General features: G+C 42.6%; 1 protein-coding gene across 1 annotated transcript in view; it reads right to left on the bottom strand.

Annotated features, from left to right (window-relative positions):
- Window positions 1–4,185: 4,185 nt before the first annotated feature.
- ints8 (integrator complex subunit 8) overlaps window positions 4,186–18,879 on the bottom strand; it is a 52,022-nt gene continuing 37,328 nt past the window's right edge. The window contains exons 17-28 of the mRNA XM_081375837.1: window positions 18,751–18,872; window positions 18,067–18,251; window positions 17,860–17,893; window positions 17,695–17,754; window positions 16,320–16,381; window positions 16,052–16,170; window positions 11,192–11,295; window positions 11,001–11,051; window positions 10,849–10,922; window positions 10,696–10,760; window positions 10,483–10,526; window positions 4,186–4,382 (exon numbers count right to left, since the gene is read on the bottom strand). Of these exons, the coding sequence (XP_081231963.1) occupies window positions 4,266–4,382; window positions 10,483–10,526; window positions 10,696–10,760; window positions 10,849–10,922; window positions 11,001–11,051; window positions 11,192–11,295; window positions 16,052–16,170; window positions 16,320–16,381; window positions 17,695–17,754; window positions 17,860–17,893; window positions 18,067–18,251; window positions 18,751–18,872 (1,037 nt within the window). The 3' untranslated portion in view covers window positions 4,186–4,265. The remainder of the gene's footprint in view (window positions 4,383–10,482; window positions 10,527–10,695; window positions 10,761–10,848; window positions 10,923–11,000; window positions 11,052–11,191; window positions 11,296–16,051; window positions 16,171–16,319; window positions 16,382–17,694; window positions 17,755–17,859; window positions 17,894–18,066; window positions 18,252–18,750; window positions 18,873–18,879) is intronic.

The raw sequence follows: 18,879 nt of genomic DNA, 5'->3' as shown, positions 1-18,879 counted from the left end.
ACATTTAAAGATGTTTACTTCTTAAAACCGTAGTAAAATCATTCACTGGCTACCTGGTGACCAATTTGTTGTTAGACCAATTTAACCTGGTAGAATGAAACGGGATATGTTTTTAAGTTGCCCAAATTAAGTTTATAAATGTATCGTTCACGCTCCATGGAAGGCAGGGTGGACATAATTACTCGACATATTTCATCTAAGTGATTTCTGAAGTTATACACGTCTGCCGGCTGTGTACGGACGTTGTTTTGTGCCGCTATTTTGTATTGAAGTCTATGGGAAGTCTGGCTTGTTTTCCCCTAAAAAGGGGCGGTTACGAAATTGACAGTTAAGTTCCCGGATGTGCCGGTTGTATGTATTGTCGTCGTTAAAAAAAAATTGGCCAATTACACAAACGGTTTAGATCTGAGTCCCGCCTCCTGAACACACATCGCTAAACTGATTGGCTTTGTGTTTTCTTTCTAACTTGTGAGAGGCTGTAGTCACATTTGGTTGTGCGAAGCGCCAAAACTCCTCTGAGTCCTAAGAAAACCAGATGCGGTAAGCGAGGGAGAAATCAACAGTTCTGTGCTCAAGAATACGGGGCAAATCGCGTCAAATATTGATTTGGGGACAGACGTTTTTACAATATAATGACAATCGTAACATAACACTAACATAAACGTTAGTGTGTGTGTGTGTGTGTGTGTGTGTGTGTGTGTGTGTGTGTGTGTGTGTGTGAGTGAGTGAGTGAGTGAGTGAGAGAGAGAGAGAGCGAGAGTGTTGTGTGTGTGTGTGAGAGAGAGAGCGAGAGAGTGTGAGTGTTGTGTGTGTGTGTGTGTGTGTGTGTGTGTGTGTGTGTGAACGAGAGAGAGAGAGAGTGTGAGTGTTGTGTGCGTGTGTGAGAGCGAGAGAGAGAAAGAGAGTGTGTGTGTATATGTGTGTGTGTGCAACTCTACATTATAGGGTCAAAATATCCCCACAAGATGTCAATATCCGAAATCCTTGTCCTTTTGGGGATTTTTTTTTCTTCTTCAGAAAACAGCTTATAAATCAGACTTTTGTTTTTTGAAAATGTACAAATGCAGACAGTTTTCTGTGATAGGTAAGGTTAGTCTATGGGGGGTAGAATACACAGTTTGCTTACAGTATAAAAATCATTATGTCTATGGAAAGTCCCCATTAAACATGAAAAAATGACATTGCTTGGTCTGTTGAAGGCTGGTCTTGTTGAAATGAGAGGCCTGTTGATCAAATCATCCCAGTCTCATCAGCTGGACTGAAAGAAGTTTCAGTGCTCTTAGGACACTGAAAACATGGCTCAGAGGTCACAAGTGACACTTGACAGTATTGCTGTGTGTCGTGTCCAACAGGACAAACTGGACAGAATTGATGTGAAACATATGCCAACAGTTCATTTCTGTTAAATGATTAGTTCACTTAGTTAAAAATGAAAGTTCTGTCATCATTTAGGCTACTCACTCTCGAGTTGTTTCAAACCAGTTTCTTTCTTCTGCTAAACACAAAAGAAGATATTTTGAAGAATGTCGATAACCAGACTGTTGATGGTAGCTATTGACTTCCATAGTATTTTTTTTTTCCTACTACGGAAGTCAATGGGGTCCATCCACTGTCTGATTATCGACATTCTTCAAAATATATTCTTTTGTGTTCATCAGAAGAAAGAAATTCATACAGGATTGAAACAGTTTGAGGGTGAGTAAATGATTTTCATTTTGGGGTGAACTGTATCCCTTTAATGAAAGATGTAGACATGTGTTTGGCCTCTTCAAAAAGCAAGGAACAAGACAGTATTGCACTATTGCATTGCACTATGAGCGGAGTAAAGTTAAGTCTCTGTTATACTGCCACCATGTCTTTATTAGTTATTTGTAACATTACAGAATTAATTAATTTACGTATTGCATTTTTTTCCTTGCATTACTTTTACTTTTATACTTTAAGTAGTTTTGAAACCAATACTTTTATACTTTTACTTGAGTAAAAAGCTTGAGTTGATACTTCAACTTTTACAGAAGTCTTTTTAAACCCTAGTATGTATACTTCTACTTGAGTAATGAATGTGAATACTTTTGACACCTCTGCCTTATATGTACATTTAACTTTTCCGGCCTCTTATTGCTACCTGTCCCAACTTCTTTGGAATGTGTAGCTCTCATGAAATCCAAAATGAGCCAATATTTGGCATGACATTTCAAAATGTCTCACTTTCAACATTTGATATGTTATCTATATTCTATTGTGAATAAAATATAAGTTTATGAGATTTGTAAATTATTCCATTCCTTTTTTACTCACAATTTGTACAGTGTCCCAACTTTTTCTGATTTGGGGTTGTAATTTTGATGACTAATTTTGGACAAATATCATTGACATTTCATATTTAACTGATTTATTTTTCAAATGATTATTTACTGGTAATCTGGTAATTTACTGGTCACACCAGACATGGAAGTATCATGTCATGTTTACTTTTAAGTTAAACGGTTTAGTGCTTAGAGGTGGGGTAGTTAAGCTAAACTTCTTAAACCCTGCTGTTTATATGCATAATTTAACCATGGCAGTGATGCACATCACCAAATAGTAGTAACAATTTTATCTACACATCCGAAATCGCATACCTCTATTAACTATATTACTATATACTAGATGAAAAATCTATGCCACAAAACGTATGTCACAAAAGTGTATCCGAGTTAACAGTACTCACAAAAGAGTAGGCAAAAAGTACCCGGATGAACTACTTTTTTCCGGTGAGATTCTGAGGTGTGCATTCGATGGACACTTTACTATCCCATGAGGCCACTGGAGAGGATTTGTGAATGGTGGTAGGTCATGTGATAAGGGCAACATGGCTTAGATTATACTCAATACTCATACTATATAGAATGTACTTTTTCAGCGGTCGAGAAGTAATTACTTTTTAAAAATAAGTACCAACTCAGTGTTTGATTTCAGATGGAGGCATATGGTGCATACAGAACACTATATAGCAAATTTCAACAGAGAGCTCAGAGTTAAAAGAAATTGTCAAGTGCCGTCTACGGACAGACATAATATTCAGACACGTAGACCTCTGCATGCCAAGGTTATTATAGTTTTTAAATTAGTTTTTATTTTATTATCATTTTCAAATTTCCTATATATTTCAGTTTAGTTTTAGTTAGTTTCATTAATGGTTTTGTTAGTTTCAGTTTAGTTTTTATTTTGTGAACACATTTCTATTTAGTTTTTATATATTTAGTTTCAGTTTTAGTTTTAGTTATTAGTTTAGCAGAGTTAACAGAACACTTCCCAGTTAAAGACATTTAATTTCAGCCTTTTAATGTTTAATGTTTGCAGTTTGTGAAAACCTCTTAATAAAAAAAAAAAAAAAAATTGAGGATGAACAAAAAACCAAACAAATGCAACTACAAAGTAAAAATTATTCTTTCATACTCATTCATATTCAAAATGAAATCTTTTTAAATGTGGTGTATAAGAAAATGAAAAATATATGCGTATGATTATTCTTTAAGGTTATTTCTATAATTAATCCTTTCAAACATTATTCTTGTATTGATCCACGCTTTTTGTCTATTGCATCGTTCCAAAAACAGAAAAAAGACGCGAAATGGGGAAAAGGCACAAGGTCTAGATACGCGTCTTTTAAAAGTTGAACTTATTTTAACTTGACTGCCGCGTTTTAAGAGCGTCGTGTCATGCACGGGATGCTGCAAAAGACACGAGACTCAAGCGCCATGGTCATACATTGAAAAATAAAGTAGCGCAGTGGAATTGGAAAAACGATTATTTATTTTTGCTAATTATTATTTAGTTTTTCAGTAACTGTTGTTAGTTTCGTTTAGTTTTAGTTTTTCATGTTGAAATTTCTATTTTATTTCAGTTTACGAAAATGTTTTTTGACCAATAGTTTTAGTCTTTCAGTTTTTTTATTTATGAAAATAACCTTGCTGCATGCTGGTGAGTCTAGTGCTTAACTAATATTGTTACTTATACAGAATTCTGTTAATTTGCTTATACAATGTAATCGGTTTACATATACCAATTTCTCCTTTACAAAAGGCATTAAACTGTGCATTGGATTGTTAAAAACACAAAATGGGATATAAAGTATTTGACCACAGGAAAAAAAAAACATACACCTCTGTGTATTTGTATATAAATGTAGGAGACAACTTATTTAGGAAAAGCTTAGCCATATTTATTTGAAATTGATTGTGATTTTTCAGTATAAAGATTTTTTTTTATATTTTGGATTGAATTTAAAAGTAGAGTTTAGCCATGGCCTGTAGGAATTTCTTCTTTCTTTTTTGTGCTGCGAGCTGCAGGACTTCCTCTGGATTACTGGAGTTTAACTCCGTCTGTCCAATGGCCTTGATCTGTGTTCACATAAATTTACCATCATCAGCTTCATATTAATGCAGTGAGCAAATTAGTTCTCTTACGAGAGTCTTCTCGTACTGCGTTTTATCAAAACGCTACGGGAAAAGTCTCTTTTCACGAAACACTGAAGCAAAAAATTATCCTTTAATTTTCATATATGTAAAACGCGTTGCGGCAGCAGCAGTCAGCTATGGCGAGACGGCTTGCTCGCTCATTGGCTGCTCTGCGGCAACTGCTTAAGTCTATCGAGCGAGGCCTGAGATGACATCAGGCCAATGAGGGCGCTTCGCGCCCTCCTCGCCACTTCCCGCCGAAACGGGCGTGGCTTACCTCTATAAAAGGAGCTCGAGAAGGCTGATTCACTTGATTTTAATCTCTTCAGCGAAGCGCACGCGTCGCTGGATCACGGAAGCAGCATCGTTTGAAGCAAGCACTTCAGCGGGACGAGCCCTCGAAGCCGCTGGCCAACGCCGCCTTCTACAGCCGTACCTGCTGCGCTTTCCGACGCCTATATCCTTTATTACTATTGCTTTTCTGTGTGTGTGTGTGTGTGTGTTCGCTGCAACACTCACCCCTAAAAGAGCTGCGTCTTTTCAAAGATGCCTTCCTGCGGCTCGTGCCGAGCCCCACTCACCGAGGGAGACAAGCACGTCATCTGTGTCTCCTGCCTGGGTGAGGACCATGCAGCGCTCGCGCTCGCTGACGGCGGCTGCCCTCACTGCGAGCTTTTGCCGATGGTGACTCTGAGGACTCGCCTGGCATCCTTCTCTAAGCCTGCATTCACCGCCGCGATGCCGCGCCGTAAAAAGCGCCGCTCGCAGCGGGTCCCGGAACCCGCTCCAGCCCGACCAAGCTCGCCGGTTCGCCCGCCAGCTTCACCGGCCTCTCTCGAATCACTTCCTGATGCTCAGCGCCCGCAGTCTGCCGCCGCTTCATCAGAGGAAGTCGTTTCAGAGGCCGCGTCGGGGGAGGATTCCTGCTCTCTGCTAGCTTCAGGCAGCGAGGATTGGGGCGAGCTCTGAGGATCTCGCGCCTCCTGCCCGCAAGCCCTCAACGAGAGCCAACATCGAGACGGAGCTCATGCGAGTACTCGCGCTGGCCGCGGCGAGCCTCGGCCTCGAGTGGTCTGCCCCGGAGCCCCCCTCTCGAACCCGGCTGGATGGTAGCTTCCTCCCTGGTGAGCGCACTTCTCCGGAATCTAAGCCCGCTCCTTTTCTTCCTGAGTTGCATGAAGAAGTTGCGAAGGCCTGGAACGCGCCCTACTCTGCGCGGACGCGCTCATCTGTGTCACCCGCATTTTCCTCTCTGGATAATGCCAAAGACCGAGGCTACCTCTCTCTTCCGCCGGTGGAACAGGCGATAGCGACCCACCTTTGCCCGCCCTCTGCTGGACGGCGGACTAAACCGGTGTTGCTTTCGATAGCCTGCCGCATGACGTCGACGCTGCTCGCGCGAATTTTCTCCGCCGCTGGGCAGGCCGCGTCATCGCTACACACCATGGCTACGCTGCAGATTTACCAGGGTGATCTTCCTCCGTAAGCTGGACGAGATGGGACCTGACGCTATCTGCATCACGGACTTAAGGAGCGCTTCAGATCTCACGCTCTGAGCTACTAAAGCCGCCGCACAAGCCATGGGACGGTGTATGGCTTCCGCCACTGTCGCTGAGAGGCACTTATGGCTGACGCTCACGGAGATGGCCGATTCCGAGCGCACCGCGTTTCTCGATGCCCCGCTGTCCTCCGCTGGCCTTTTTGGTTCTTCTCTCTCCGAGTTCGTGGAGAGATTTACCGAGGCCCAGAAAGCGTCTCAAGCCTTCAAGCACTTCCTGCCGAAGCGCTCCGGTTCTGCAGCGGGTCGTGACAAACGGACTCCGCGGAGCTCTCAGCCTCAGCCCCCACCTTCGGCCGCCTCTTCGCAGCAGCCACAACAGCACAGCTCGAGGCCCCGCTCTCGGTCCAGCGCCCGGCGCCCCTCTTCGCGCGGGCCGCGATCGAGGATTGTGGTAAAACCGGAAGTCCCGAAGAAGTCCTAGCAAGCCTAGGAAAGCGCAGGTGTGTGAGTCCCGTTGCGGCCGGCCTCTCACCCAAGCGCCCCGCTGTTTCAGTCCCAAGATTTGCGACTGTTCCAGCGTTTTCTGCAGAGAGCAAGTCCGCACTGCTGCCCGCTTGCCTGCACACAAAAGCTGTTCTCACGGCTACCCAGATAAATCTCAAAAAGAGTGTATTTTCTGGTGTCCCGGCCACAACCGATGGTGCTATAAATGTAGTCTCGATGCCCACTCCTCAGTGCCCATCACTACACACAAGCACAGCCCTACACTTAGGGCCCGCGCACATAAAACCGACTCAGGTCGGTTGCGCTTCCAGCATAGTGAGAGTGCTCACTTCCCAGTGCCCACGAACACTATGTCTAACAGATCACAGGCTCTCTGTAAAAACGAGAACTGTGAGCGCGCGCTCTGCTCAGGCAGACGCCGCGCCCAAAGCAGTAAATGTGCCCGCTCCCAGCCCACATCAACTCGCTCACATGGGTCCTATGAGACTTTCTCAGTCCTCCCTCACTCAGCTAAGCACTGTAGTAAGGTCGAGGACGAGCGTTTCGCCCGCTGTATTAAGCGCGCGCCCCGCCTCAAATGCCACAGGCATAACGCCTATGTTTGTATCCCCCGAAGCGGCTCTGTCGCACGGCGATCAGAGCGCGCTCCGTATCCAGCCCCTAGCCAGCCATGCAGAAGCATGGGCAGCGTTTCCAGGGGTTTCGGACTGGGTGCTAGGCATTATAAAGAGAGGCTTCTCGCTACAGTTTTGTCGACGCCCTCCCCGCTTCATAGCGCGCGTCGAAACTACGGTTTCGTTGGAAGTAGCTCACCTACTTCGAGCCGAAATATCAAAACTGATAAGCAAAGGGGCGATAGAGCGTGTACCCCTAGCTCTAAGCGAAGGGGGGCTATACAGCAGATACTTTCTAGTCCCCAAAAAGGACGGCGGTATCAGACCCATACTGGATCTAAGACGGCTGAACAGAGTATTAGTGAAACGCAGTTTCAAAATGCTCACAACCAGCAAAATTCTCGCGCATGTTCGCCGAGAAGACTGGTTCATGTCGATAGATCTGAAGGACGCGTATTTTCAAATACAGATAGCGTCACATCACAGGCGATACTTGAGATTCGCCTTCGAGGGTCAGACATACCAGTATACAGTCCTGCCATTCGGCTTGTCCCTGGCACCTCGTACATTTACGAAATGCATGGACGCAGCGCTCGCTCCTCTCAGACTCAGAGGCATGCGAGTGCTGAACTATTTGGACGACTGGTTGATCCTAGCTCAATCACGATCACAGCTCGTGGAGCACAGAACCATTTTACTCGATCACCTCGAGAATCTTGGTATCACAGTCAACTGGACAAAGAGTTCATTGAACCCCAGTCAAACAATTTTGTTTCTGGGCGTCGTTCTGGACTCACAGTCTATGACAGCGCGGCTGTCACCACAGCGCGTGTTGATCATTCAGCGCGCGGCGAGATCTTTCCGCCGCGGCGCTGTCACCCCGCTCAGGAAGTTTCAAAGGATGCTGGGTCTCATGGCCTCAGCATCGTCAGTTCTCCGGCTGCGCTTGCTCCGCATGCGCCCGCTGCAGTTCTGGTTGAAAGCGCGAGTACCGCGCAGAGCGTGGGCGACCGGTCGATTACGCCTCAAGGTCGATCAGAGCTGTGTTTCAGCCCTGGCGCCTTGGACGGCGGACGACTGGTACCGATCAGGTGTAAGCCTGGGGACTTCCTCGAGAGTGAGGATGGTGTCGACAGACGCATCCACCTCGGGATGGGGAGCGCTGCTCGAGGGCAGAGCGTTCTTCGGCCTGTGGTCGGAACGAGAAAAGCTCCAACACATAAACTGCCTAGAAATGCTGGCAGTGCACAACGCGATGACGCGTTTTTGTCCCCACATCAAGGACGAACACGTCATAGTCCGTTCGGACAACATGGCTGTGGTGTCCTACATAAATTGCCAGGGCGGTCTGAAATCCATATCCCTGTACAGGCTGGCGAAACGCCTCCTATTATGGGCTCAGCACAACTTACGCTCGCTGAGAGCAGTGCATGTACCTGGGCTTCAGAATGTGGGCCCAGACAGACTGTCCAGGAACAATGTTCCCCCGGGCGAATGGTCTCTACACCCACAAACAGTCCGGCTGTTGTGGGAGAGATTCGACAGAGCGGAGGTGGACCTTTTCGCGTCCCACGAAAACGCGCACTGCCCCGCGTTCTTTTCAAAGACCGACAGCGCGCTGTCCCGAAGGTGGCCGCGCTGCCCGTTATACGCTTTTCCCCCCGTCTCCCTCCTGCCACAGGTGTTGGAACGGGTCAGGAAAACAAAATGCCCAGTGCTGCTTGTAGCTCCGTTCTGGGAGAACCAGACATGGTTCCCAGTTCTGATGCAGTTGGCAGATATCGCTCCATGGCCACTGCCGTTGAGGAGAGATCTCCTCTCGCAGGCCGGGGGCTCGATTTGGCACCCACACCCGGAACTGTGGTCCCTTCATGTGTGGGCGCTCAACGGATACCCGTTGGTCTCGCAGAGGGAGTCGTGAATACCATCACTCGCGACCTGCACGCGCTCTCTGTGAGCCTGGCGTGCTTGGAGTTTGGTCCTAATGACTCTAAAGTCATACTCAAACCTAAGCACGGCTATGTGCCGAAATCCCTCAACCCGCCTTTTCGGGCTCAGGTCATTTCCCTGGCTGCCCTGCTGGCATCGAGTGAGGAAGGGGACTCGAGTTTTCTTTGCCCTGTTAGGGCTTTAAGAGCTTATATGTCCCGCTCTGCTGTCTTCAGACAGACAGAGCAGCTCTTTGTATCGTTCAGCGGACGTTCCAAAGGAATGGCTGTTTCGAAACAAAGTCTATCCAGATGGATAGTTGACGCCATAGCGCTGGCTTATACTGCCAAGGGCATTCCATGCCCGTTGGGAGTCAGAGCGCACTCTACGAGAAGCGTTGCTTCTTCGTGGGCTTGGTCCAGCGGGATTTCCCTACAGGATATATGTACGGCGGCGGGCTGGGCCTCTCCGTCTACATTTATCAGGTTTTATAACCTAGAGGTTCCCGCCTTACAGGCTAAGCTTTTGTCGGTGTAACCTGTTCAGCCGTCTGGTCAGACCGCTGAAACCCATGCGCAATGCGCTACCGACTATTTTGGGCAGAACTGTGTAAGACCCACATTTCCCACATTAGTTCAGGTTCCCTACCCTGTCTATGCGATGTTATACTTGCGTCTGTGGACATCTCTATTCTACGACGCTACAGTATAGGGAATTAAGGCTCCCACCCTTATTCCCTGACTCTGTGTGAGTCAATCTGGTGATTATGCACTGTATGCCTGAAATAGCTTCCGGTGATCAGTGTTTTTATCCCAGCACGCACGGCGTTTTGCAAGGGGTTCCCGTAGCGTTTTGATAAAACGCAGTACGAGAGGACTCTCGTAAGAGAACGTACTCGGTTACTAACGTAACCTCGGTTCTCTCTAGAAGAGGGAACGAGTACTGCGTTCTCTGCCGTGCGTACGGTTCACTCTGGTTCGCTTCGGCGATCAAAATCAAGTGAATCAGCCTTCTCGAGCTCCTTTTATAGAGGTAAGCCACGCCCGTTTCGGCGGGAAGTGACGAGGAGGGCGCAAAGCGCCCTCATTGGCCTTATGTCATCTCAGGCCTCGCTCGATAGGCTTAAGCAGTTGCCGCAGAGCAGCCAATGAGCGAGCAAGCCGTCTCGCCATAGCTGACTGCTGCTGCCGCAACGCGTTTTACATATATAAAAATTAAAGGATAATTTTTTGCTTCAGTGTTTCGTGAAAAGAGACTTTTCCCGTAGCGTTTTGATAAAACGCAGTACTCGTTCCCTCTTCTAGAGAGAACCGAGGTTACGTTAGTAACCGAGTATGTTTCTTTTGTGATGGTCAAATGTTACTACAAAAGATACTTCTGTCCAAATCTTGCATTAAAACTGCCTGAAATTATAGATATTACTAGATATTAACATTTCCACACTATCTGCAATAAATGTAATTCTTGAATCAATAGAGAAAACAAATCAGCTTACTGCAACTTGTCTTTTGTCACCCTCTCCTCGTTTTTGGTGAATGTCTGAGAGCCAATGTTACGGTTTAACAACGGCTAGAATATCAGATATGCTGGAAAAAAAGGTTATTCTAATTTTATATTAATAAATTAGCAGATTTAGTCCTCAAAACTGATAACTCCTGGCTACAGATTGCTGTTGGTCTGAAATAGAGTGTTCTTTAAAAAAGGATACATGTCAGATATTCCAGAATCGTCACATCCCAAATGTAGTCATAGAACGAATCCATAGAGTCATGACTGATGGAATAGGGGGAAGGGGTGGAGAGAGAATTAAACTTCTGAATTATTTTGTAGGGTACTGATACAGTATGCATTGTAAGTTCACCTGTTTTGCTCTTGTAGAGCTTTAAAAGCAGTCATGTAGTCCACTTCCCTCAGAAACTGGCAGAGAACAGCTACCTGCAAAGTGTACACAATCACATAATGAATTAGCTAGTACTATCATCTGAAACGAGACAGTTTGTGACGGCTTGTTACCTGAGTGTGACAATTCAACAATGAACAACACTTGATCATTCTCTTCAGAACCTGCAAAGACATTTCACATGTGTCAGTCCTGACAATATTTCAGTCACATCTTTAGACGGCATTTTATTACCAAGACAAAAGTAGAAATAATTGTTTTTATTATTATTTGTTCATAACAGCGTTCAGCAAATTTGCAGCACCTGGTCAGTGTAGACATCAGGAGGAACTGGTTTAGTGAAGTAATCTGAGCACACAGTCCCTGCCTGCAGGTAATAATGCATCGCTGCAGAATACTGGTTGGTCACTGCAAAAACAATGGAAGAATATAAAATTCAATAAAAAATGAACAAGTAAAAACTTTGCATAAATTATAGAGGGTATGCATTGACTTCACTTTCCCGCCCGAACGCCCCCTCAGCCTGACGGAGTGACAAAAGAGACTGCTGCATGACTGGATTTAATAGGGGAAACTGCAAAACCGTGAGTAAAAAAAACAATTATCAGTTTAAACTAAAGGTTGGACTCGATATAGTGTTCCTTACAACTTACCAAAGATCCAGTGATCCATGGATATTGACATGCAGCCAGGAATCCTGTTTCCTGACATTTACCGGCAAAGTGTGAAATCCCAGTATTGTATAGAATGCCTAGGCAATGTATAGAATGCCTGATGGCTTTTGGCAAACTGTGAAATATAAGTTTTTTGTGAAAATGTTACATACTTTTCCTAGGCATTCTATACAATTCCTAGGCATTATACAGAATGACCAGTACCATTTAGGCAAAGTGTTAAAAGGGCACAAGATGAGAAGCCTTTATTAATTAATACACATTTGAAACTGAAAGAACAAAACTACGAAATAAAGCACAGGATATTCTTACCGGAAAACAATGAAAGCAGAACTGAGATTGAAGTACTTGTTACACTAAGAAAGGCTGGAGTAACACGTGGAATTGTACTCACTTTTCTTCTTCACACAAAAACACCTTATATTTTGGCACTTTGATCTTGTACATGAACAGAATATTGTTACCGGTAAAACACAAAGCAGAACTGGCATGACCTACTTGTTGCAGCAGGGAAGGCTAGAGTGACATTTTGCATTGCACTTAATTTTCTTTTTCACACAAAGGCACCTTGTATATTGGCATTTCGTCTTGCACATACACCTGACGAATCCTTGGCCGCTTCCTGTGGACTTAGAAATAACTGCAGATCGGAGAGGTATTTCGTGGTCAGGAACGTCTTCAATTCTCATTAAGTTCTTTGGACATACGGTGAATTGTGATCTGGCGTAGAGTTGCTTCAAGATTGTGCAGTTCCAAGTCGGTAAAAGCCATCTTCCGTCACGTTCATAACAACTGCCAAGAGATTGCGTGAGTCACCCCGCCCTTTGTCGACGTCGGGAATCGGAACTCGCACAGTGGCACCCAAAGGCACAGGAGGACATTTTTTGTCAGAATTCCTTTTCATTTTTTTGGCCTGAATCTCAAGGTTCGATTTCGATTCCATTTTACTTTGGATAGCTTTCTCAATATTGAAGCAAACATTGCACAAAATGCTAACCCCATGCAGCCAAACAGAGCTTCGTATGGTGACCTCTTCATAAGTTGGATGAACCGCAATCCCTCACTCCAGCAGCTAGTTTTTTTCATCTTGCATCCAAGCACACAGCATATTTTCAATGTCCTGATTAGCTCTTTCGACGCTCCCCTGACTTTGTGAGTGGCGCGGCTTAACCATGGACGATCTTACCACATTTTTTGCAAATTCCCGTTATCGAACTGTAGAATCGTTGGAGCACCAAGTAACGTAAATATGTCGACGAGCTTGTAGGCTACTTCTTCCGCTCTCTTTGATTTCAGAGCACTGAGAACTACAAACTTAGTGAGACGATCTTGGTACACCATTATAAACTTGTACTCTGTCAGGATGGGACTGAAAATCGATGAGATCGACCTGACAACGGGAGTTGAATTCAGAAAAAACATTGGCTTGACCACACCTTTTTTAACAACTTTTTGCTTCTTCTGGCAAGGCTCACAAAGGTGAATGTACAGCTCAATATCATGACGGGTAATGTTCTAATACTTGGGTGAAAGTTCTTTCAATATCCTGTCCCGTCCTCCATGACCAATAGCCAAATGGGCCTTATGGAGTACGTCAAATAACTCGGAGTCCGCGACGTAAAACTGAATAGTACTCGTACCTTCTTTAACAGGATAGATCAACTTAGTCTTATTCTCGACCATCATTACGTCATAGTGTTTCAACAGCCAATAGTCCCGTGGTTCTTTCTTAATGGTCGTCTTAGCCTTTTTCACATCGTCCACTAACTTTTGGTAACTGGTTTCGGTTAGGGAAACAGTTTTTAGCAGCATTGGCTCTTACTTGAGATAATTCATCGCAGAACCGTCGTTGCATGTCAGCATGGCGTGATTCCTGTCTTGGCACTACACTCCCTTCCGACATGGCGATACAAGAACCACGGGAAAGGATGACGGGAGAGCGTCTGTGGAACCTCAGCCGGATGCAAATGCCACCGCAAACAGTAAACAGCGGGATAAAAATGGCGGTATTAGACGTATTATATACTTTGCCGGCAGACAATCCGGCATTCTATAGAATGCCTAGGCAATGTATAAAATATCAATCATTTCACACTTTGACGTTCGATTTCGGGCATTCAATACAATACCTAGGCATTCTATAGAATGCCGGATATATATCATCATATCCTCCAGCCCTAAAACTTGTAAGTTTTTTGTCAGTGTTTATTTAAATACATCTAATTATTTAGAATATACAATGGTACATTTTTAATTGAGTTGTCAATACAATATATAAAAAATACAATATATAGGGTATGATTTTACCCCTAAATTCAGCATATTGCAAAATGATAACTGCAAATCCACCTTTCGCTGCCTGGAGTCCAGTTGTTTCTGTGAATTGCAGCGATCCATTTGCTTCTCTGTTCTGTATCTTTCGTCAGTCTGTAAAAATATACCTCTGATTTCTTGTCAAATCTAGTTGTAGTCAATCGCAAAGCTCTTTCCCGTTTTAGATGCATTTTGTATGTTTTTGGCAGCATTCACGCTGAAAACAAATGCTGCCACTCAGTCTTTTTGCCACTGAGTGGATGTAACCGCAGTCACTCCGGCCGATGGTGTATACATAGTGTTACATATGTGTTACATAGTGCATACCCTCTATTGCAGTCTAGTCACGGTTATGTTTCAAAATGCTTTCTCTGCATTTATTAACCTGTTCTGGCAAAAACCTATCTACAAGTAGCGTATTAATCATTCTGTTAGCATTAATAACTATTTAATACTGAATATTCAGCATGAAAACCTATTTAAATAAAATAAAAAAAGATTGTATGCTTTGTATAAAAAGATTACCAAGTAATGCATCACAATGAACTCACCTCCATTAAATATCATGCGTCTGACATTAGGCTAAGAGTTTTAATTGTTTGGATGTGAAACAATCATTTCAGGTATCCAAACTTTATTTTCGGAGTATTATGAGACTTCAGCATCAATCTAAGAGTCAATAGTTAAATATTTTGATGCACAAAACTTTTTTTTTTTTTTTTCCACACACCAGACATGGAAGTATCATGTCATGACTTTCAATTTACTTTTAAGTTAAACGGCTTAGTGCTTAGAGGTGGGGCAGTTAAGCTAAACTTCTTAAACCCTGCTGTTTATATGCATAATTTAACCATGGCAGTGATGCACATCACCAAATAGTAGTAACAATTTTATCCACACATCCGAAATCGCATATCTCCCTACTATATAATAGATGAAAAATCTATGCCACAAAATGTATGTCACAAAAGTGCATCCGAATTAACAGTACTCACAAAAGAGTAGGCAAAAAGTACCCGGATGAACTACTTTTTCCGGTGAGATTCTGAGGTGTGCATTCGATGGACACTTTACTATCCCATGAGGCCACTGGAGAGGATTTGTGAATGGTGGTAGTAGGACACGTGATAAGGGCAACATGGCTTAGATTACACTCAATACTCATACACATTCATACTATATAGAATAATAAAAAAAATAAGTACCAATGTTGTATTACAAATTTATTAAATGTTTAATTTAGGTTTCCACTACAATAGTATATAAACTGAGAAAGTGATTATTGAGTTTACAGCAAGAGATTCCTGCCAGACCTGTTTTTCCTTTGTAAGTTAAATGAGTCAGATCACGGAGACGCTAACCTATTGTCTTTAATGGCTCTTGGAGCCAGAGCCACAGTCCAGACGTTGAATCGTTAGGCTGATTGGATTAGCACATATGCGTTTGAATAGTTATGCTGATTGGATTGAGACTGGTAACACGCTGGAGTCTGGGGCAGGTTCCTAAACCTGTATACTCATTTACATGCTTTATTCAGAGTCTCCACCTCTATGTAATCCCTCCCCTCTTTGAAAAGTATAATTACAATGAATACTGTATTATGAGTTAGACTTGATGATGATGAACTACAGACTTGATGAACATCAGACTTGATGAACTACAGACTAAAGAATAAATCTCTTCTGCTTAAAAGATCCATCTTAAGTCTCCTGGTCTTGCTTCGATGAAGGAATAAAGTTTCCAACACCAACTCAGAGTATTGGATTTCAGACAGAGGCATTATGGTGCATACAGAACACTATATAGCAAATTTCAACAGCTTTATGGTTAATATCATCATCAAACAGTGCTTGAAATTAACTTTATTTTATTTATAACTTTTTTATCTGGTGCTCTTATATAGATATATTGTGACGAGTTGCCAGCAGCTCATCAAGCATCACCCCTGGCAACACACACACACACATACCAGCTGGGGTGCAATCACCAATCCCAGCACATGGCATTCAATTGTAGACAATTAAGCATTAACATGAAACTCTGTAAAGCTGCTTTAAAACAATGTGTATTCTTTAAAGTGCTATACAAATAATACGACTTGACTTGAAATAACCCCTCCATGTTTGATCTTCACAGTATGAGTGCAAGGTTTAATTTTATTCATTGTTTCTACTTACCAAAGTAAATGTCGGCCTGTGTGCAGAGCCACGACTGGTTGTTGGGGTTGAGGCTGAGAGCATAGTTAACCAACTCCTTTAATGTGACAACCACGGCTTCAACGTCCACAGACTGTAAACTGCATCACCAAAATCATCATCAGCACATTTGACACCAAGATTACACCATCAAAACAAACCTTATAAATTTACAAATTATCATTACATATACAGATATAAACAAAGGGACATTTCTTCATCTAATGGCATTTCATTTGTTGTGACGTACTTGGCGAGAGATGAAGGCCATATGGAGATATGCTCAGCTGTCACTTCATTCACTATATCATCCTGGGAAATACAAAACATCATAAGCATAATGACCTGGAATCAATCCAGTCCACAGGAATGAGCCTTTCATGAAGAATGTCTAGCACATTGAACCAACATTTAGAAATGTACTGGTCAACGTGACCAGTGAATTTCAAAGCAACAATGTTGGGCTAGATGAAGGGCTAGTGTGCTAGTTTTGCAGGAGTGAAATTGCGTATTGGTGCCGTCTTTGGCACATTAATCAATTTTCAATAATATTCGATATTAACAATATTCTGTAATTTTATTATAAGATTATCGTGATAATAGAGCTAATAGTTGATATCGCACAGCCCTACAAGAGACTGCTCCCTTTATATTACCTATTCTGTCATTATTTATTTGACATACTTCACAAAATTCATGTCATACTCCAGGATGAGTTACAATGAAATAGTGAAGGCAAAACAGTGATTATAAAAAAAAAAGATAAAATGCCCACCAAAACAGTTACAATTAGGGTTGTAAAGTAGTTGTAGTAGTGGTTTTAAATTTCAGTAGTCACTACCAATACTAGTTACCTTTCGAGGTTCTCTGTACCAATTTCGGTACAAGAGCAAAAACTATTGGATTAAGTACTTTTAAAAACGTTGTCCTGATGGTTTTCATTGTCAATCATCGCAGTTTCCGATTCAATCGTGCATTTAAATATGGTTGTCAATCCAGAAACTTTGCTGTGTACTAACCAGCATGAAAAACTAAACTTGTATTCCGATTGTGAATGGGTAATAAACAGAAAGCAAGAGAAGAGCCTCCCCTTGAAATCACTAAGGCTGTCAATCTTTAAACCGTAAGCTCACTGAATTCTGCACTCTCGCAAAAACTTTTGCTATAATAAATACAAAACAGCTGTCTTAATTGTAGGCTACAATTAATATCTTTGTGTTTACACTTTTTCCACAGTCCAGCCAAACCGTTTTCTTTGCTTAACCGTTCTATTCCGTGCCGATCCGGTTTTATTTTCCACTGTGGGGCTGATAACAGAGCTCTTTGGAATGTAAATTTAAATGCTTTTACAGATGATATTTAATTTGATTTTCTTATTAATTTGTGTTTACATCACTCAAATAGCGCGCTTAGCCAGCAACAGAAAAACAGTTAGCCAGGCAACAGAAAAGTAACCAGAGTTGCAATGTCACTCCACACATTCTACCAGCATGGTTAGCATTTTTTTGTACAGATTGGTACCGGTAGTAACGGTACATTTGAAAATCCTAAATACTACAATCTAGAAAAAGTAATTAGTACTGTACTTTTATGGAGTAATTTCCTCTACACCGGTTAGCACATACCCGTACAATACTGTGCAGCCGCACAAACAAAGAGATGAGTGTTGTCAATACCAGTGGCTCCTAAAACAAAACAAAACAAAATTATATTTGTAGATTAATTCTTGAAGTTCTCTATATTTACGATAGACTTATTTAATGCTATGTACTGCGAAATGTTACACTTACCCGTAGTTTCTTCATAAAAGTCATGAATTTGCTCCTTATAACACAAAAGAAAAATGTAACAAAATGCATTAACATGACATGGAGAATTTTTAACATATAGTATATAATTACAGCTTATTGCAATGAAACTGATTTTTTTAGGCCAGGATTTAGAATAATTTCCCATGTACAATATAGTGGCCTTGCAGTAAACGCCCTCCGTCTCACCGGGGCAGGATGCCGAGTGAGGACTCTCTCAGTTTGAGAAGACTGACTCTACCCTCACTGGTGCGTTTGTGCTGGCTGGAAACACTGCAGATTTGCACCACCGCTTCCCAGAGCTCCTTAGCTGTGCGTCTGCTCTCTTTAGGACCTGGCAGCTCCTTACAGGTGGAAGCTATCAGCTGCCCCAGCTGCACGAGTTACAAGGAGAAGAACAAATTAGAACAGCCTGAGATTGAAATCTAGACATGCATAGATTTAAATAATAAAAATTAGCAATTAAGCACATTTTCCCACAATTCTCATTTCTGTAATGAAAAAATTTTACTATATTCTTTAAACTGTAAGCATTTATACAGTGTGGTAGCATTTTGTTGCCTTTATTTAAATAAATCACTGTATTAGAGTATTTTTTCCATACTAAAATAAATAACTATATTACAGTAACAAGAATCAAACTTGGAAATAATTGTTTTTTAAAAGACATTGCAGAAACAGATTATTTAGATAATTAAAAACTCTCAATGGTCCTGAAACAGGCTTCATTTTCTGTATGCAGTTTGCAATTTCTTTTCTTTTTTTAAATATTTTTTGTGGTGAAATTTGATCTAGAGATTTTTTGTTAGACTCAAATGTCCAACCATCTGAATGGCGTATGAGCAGCAGGGTGTGTGGAGAGAGTGCAGATACCTTTATATACGGGTTGTTGTTGACCAGAGACTGGGGCACCTGCAGTGTCAGATATTCATTCTCCCTCCAGTTAAGCATGAACACAACACATTCCTCACCAACAATCTGACGCAGCGGGAGATCTGTGGA

This window comes from Scardinius erythrophthalmus, assembly GCF_964197995.2.
Source record: "Scardinius erythrophthalmus genome assembly, chromosome: 10".
NCBI lineage: Eukaryota > Metazoa > Chordata > Actinopteri > Cypriniformes > Leuciscidae > Scardinius > Scardinius erythrophthalmus.
This window is presented reverse-complemented; position numbering and strand designations above follow the sequence as displayed.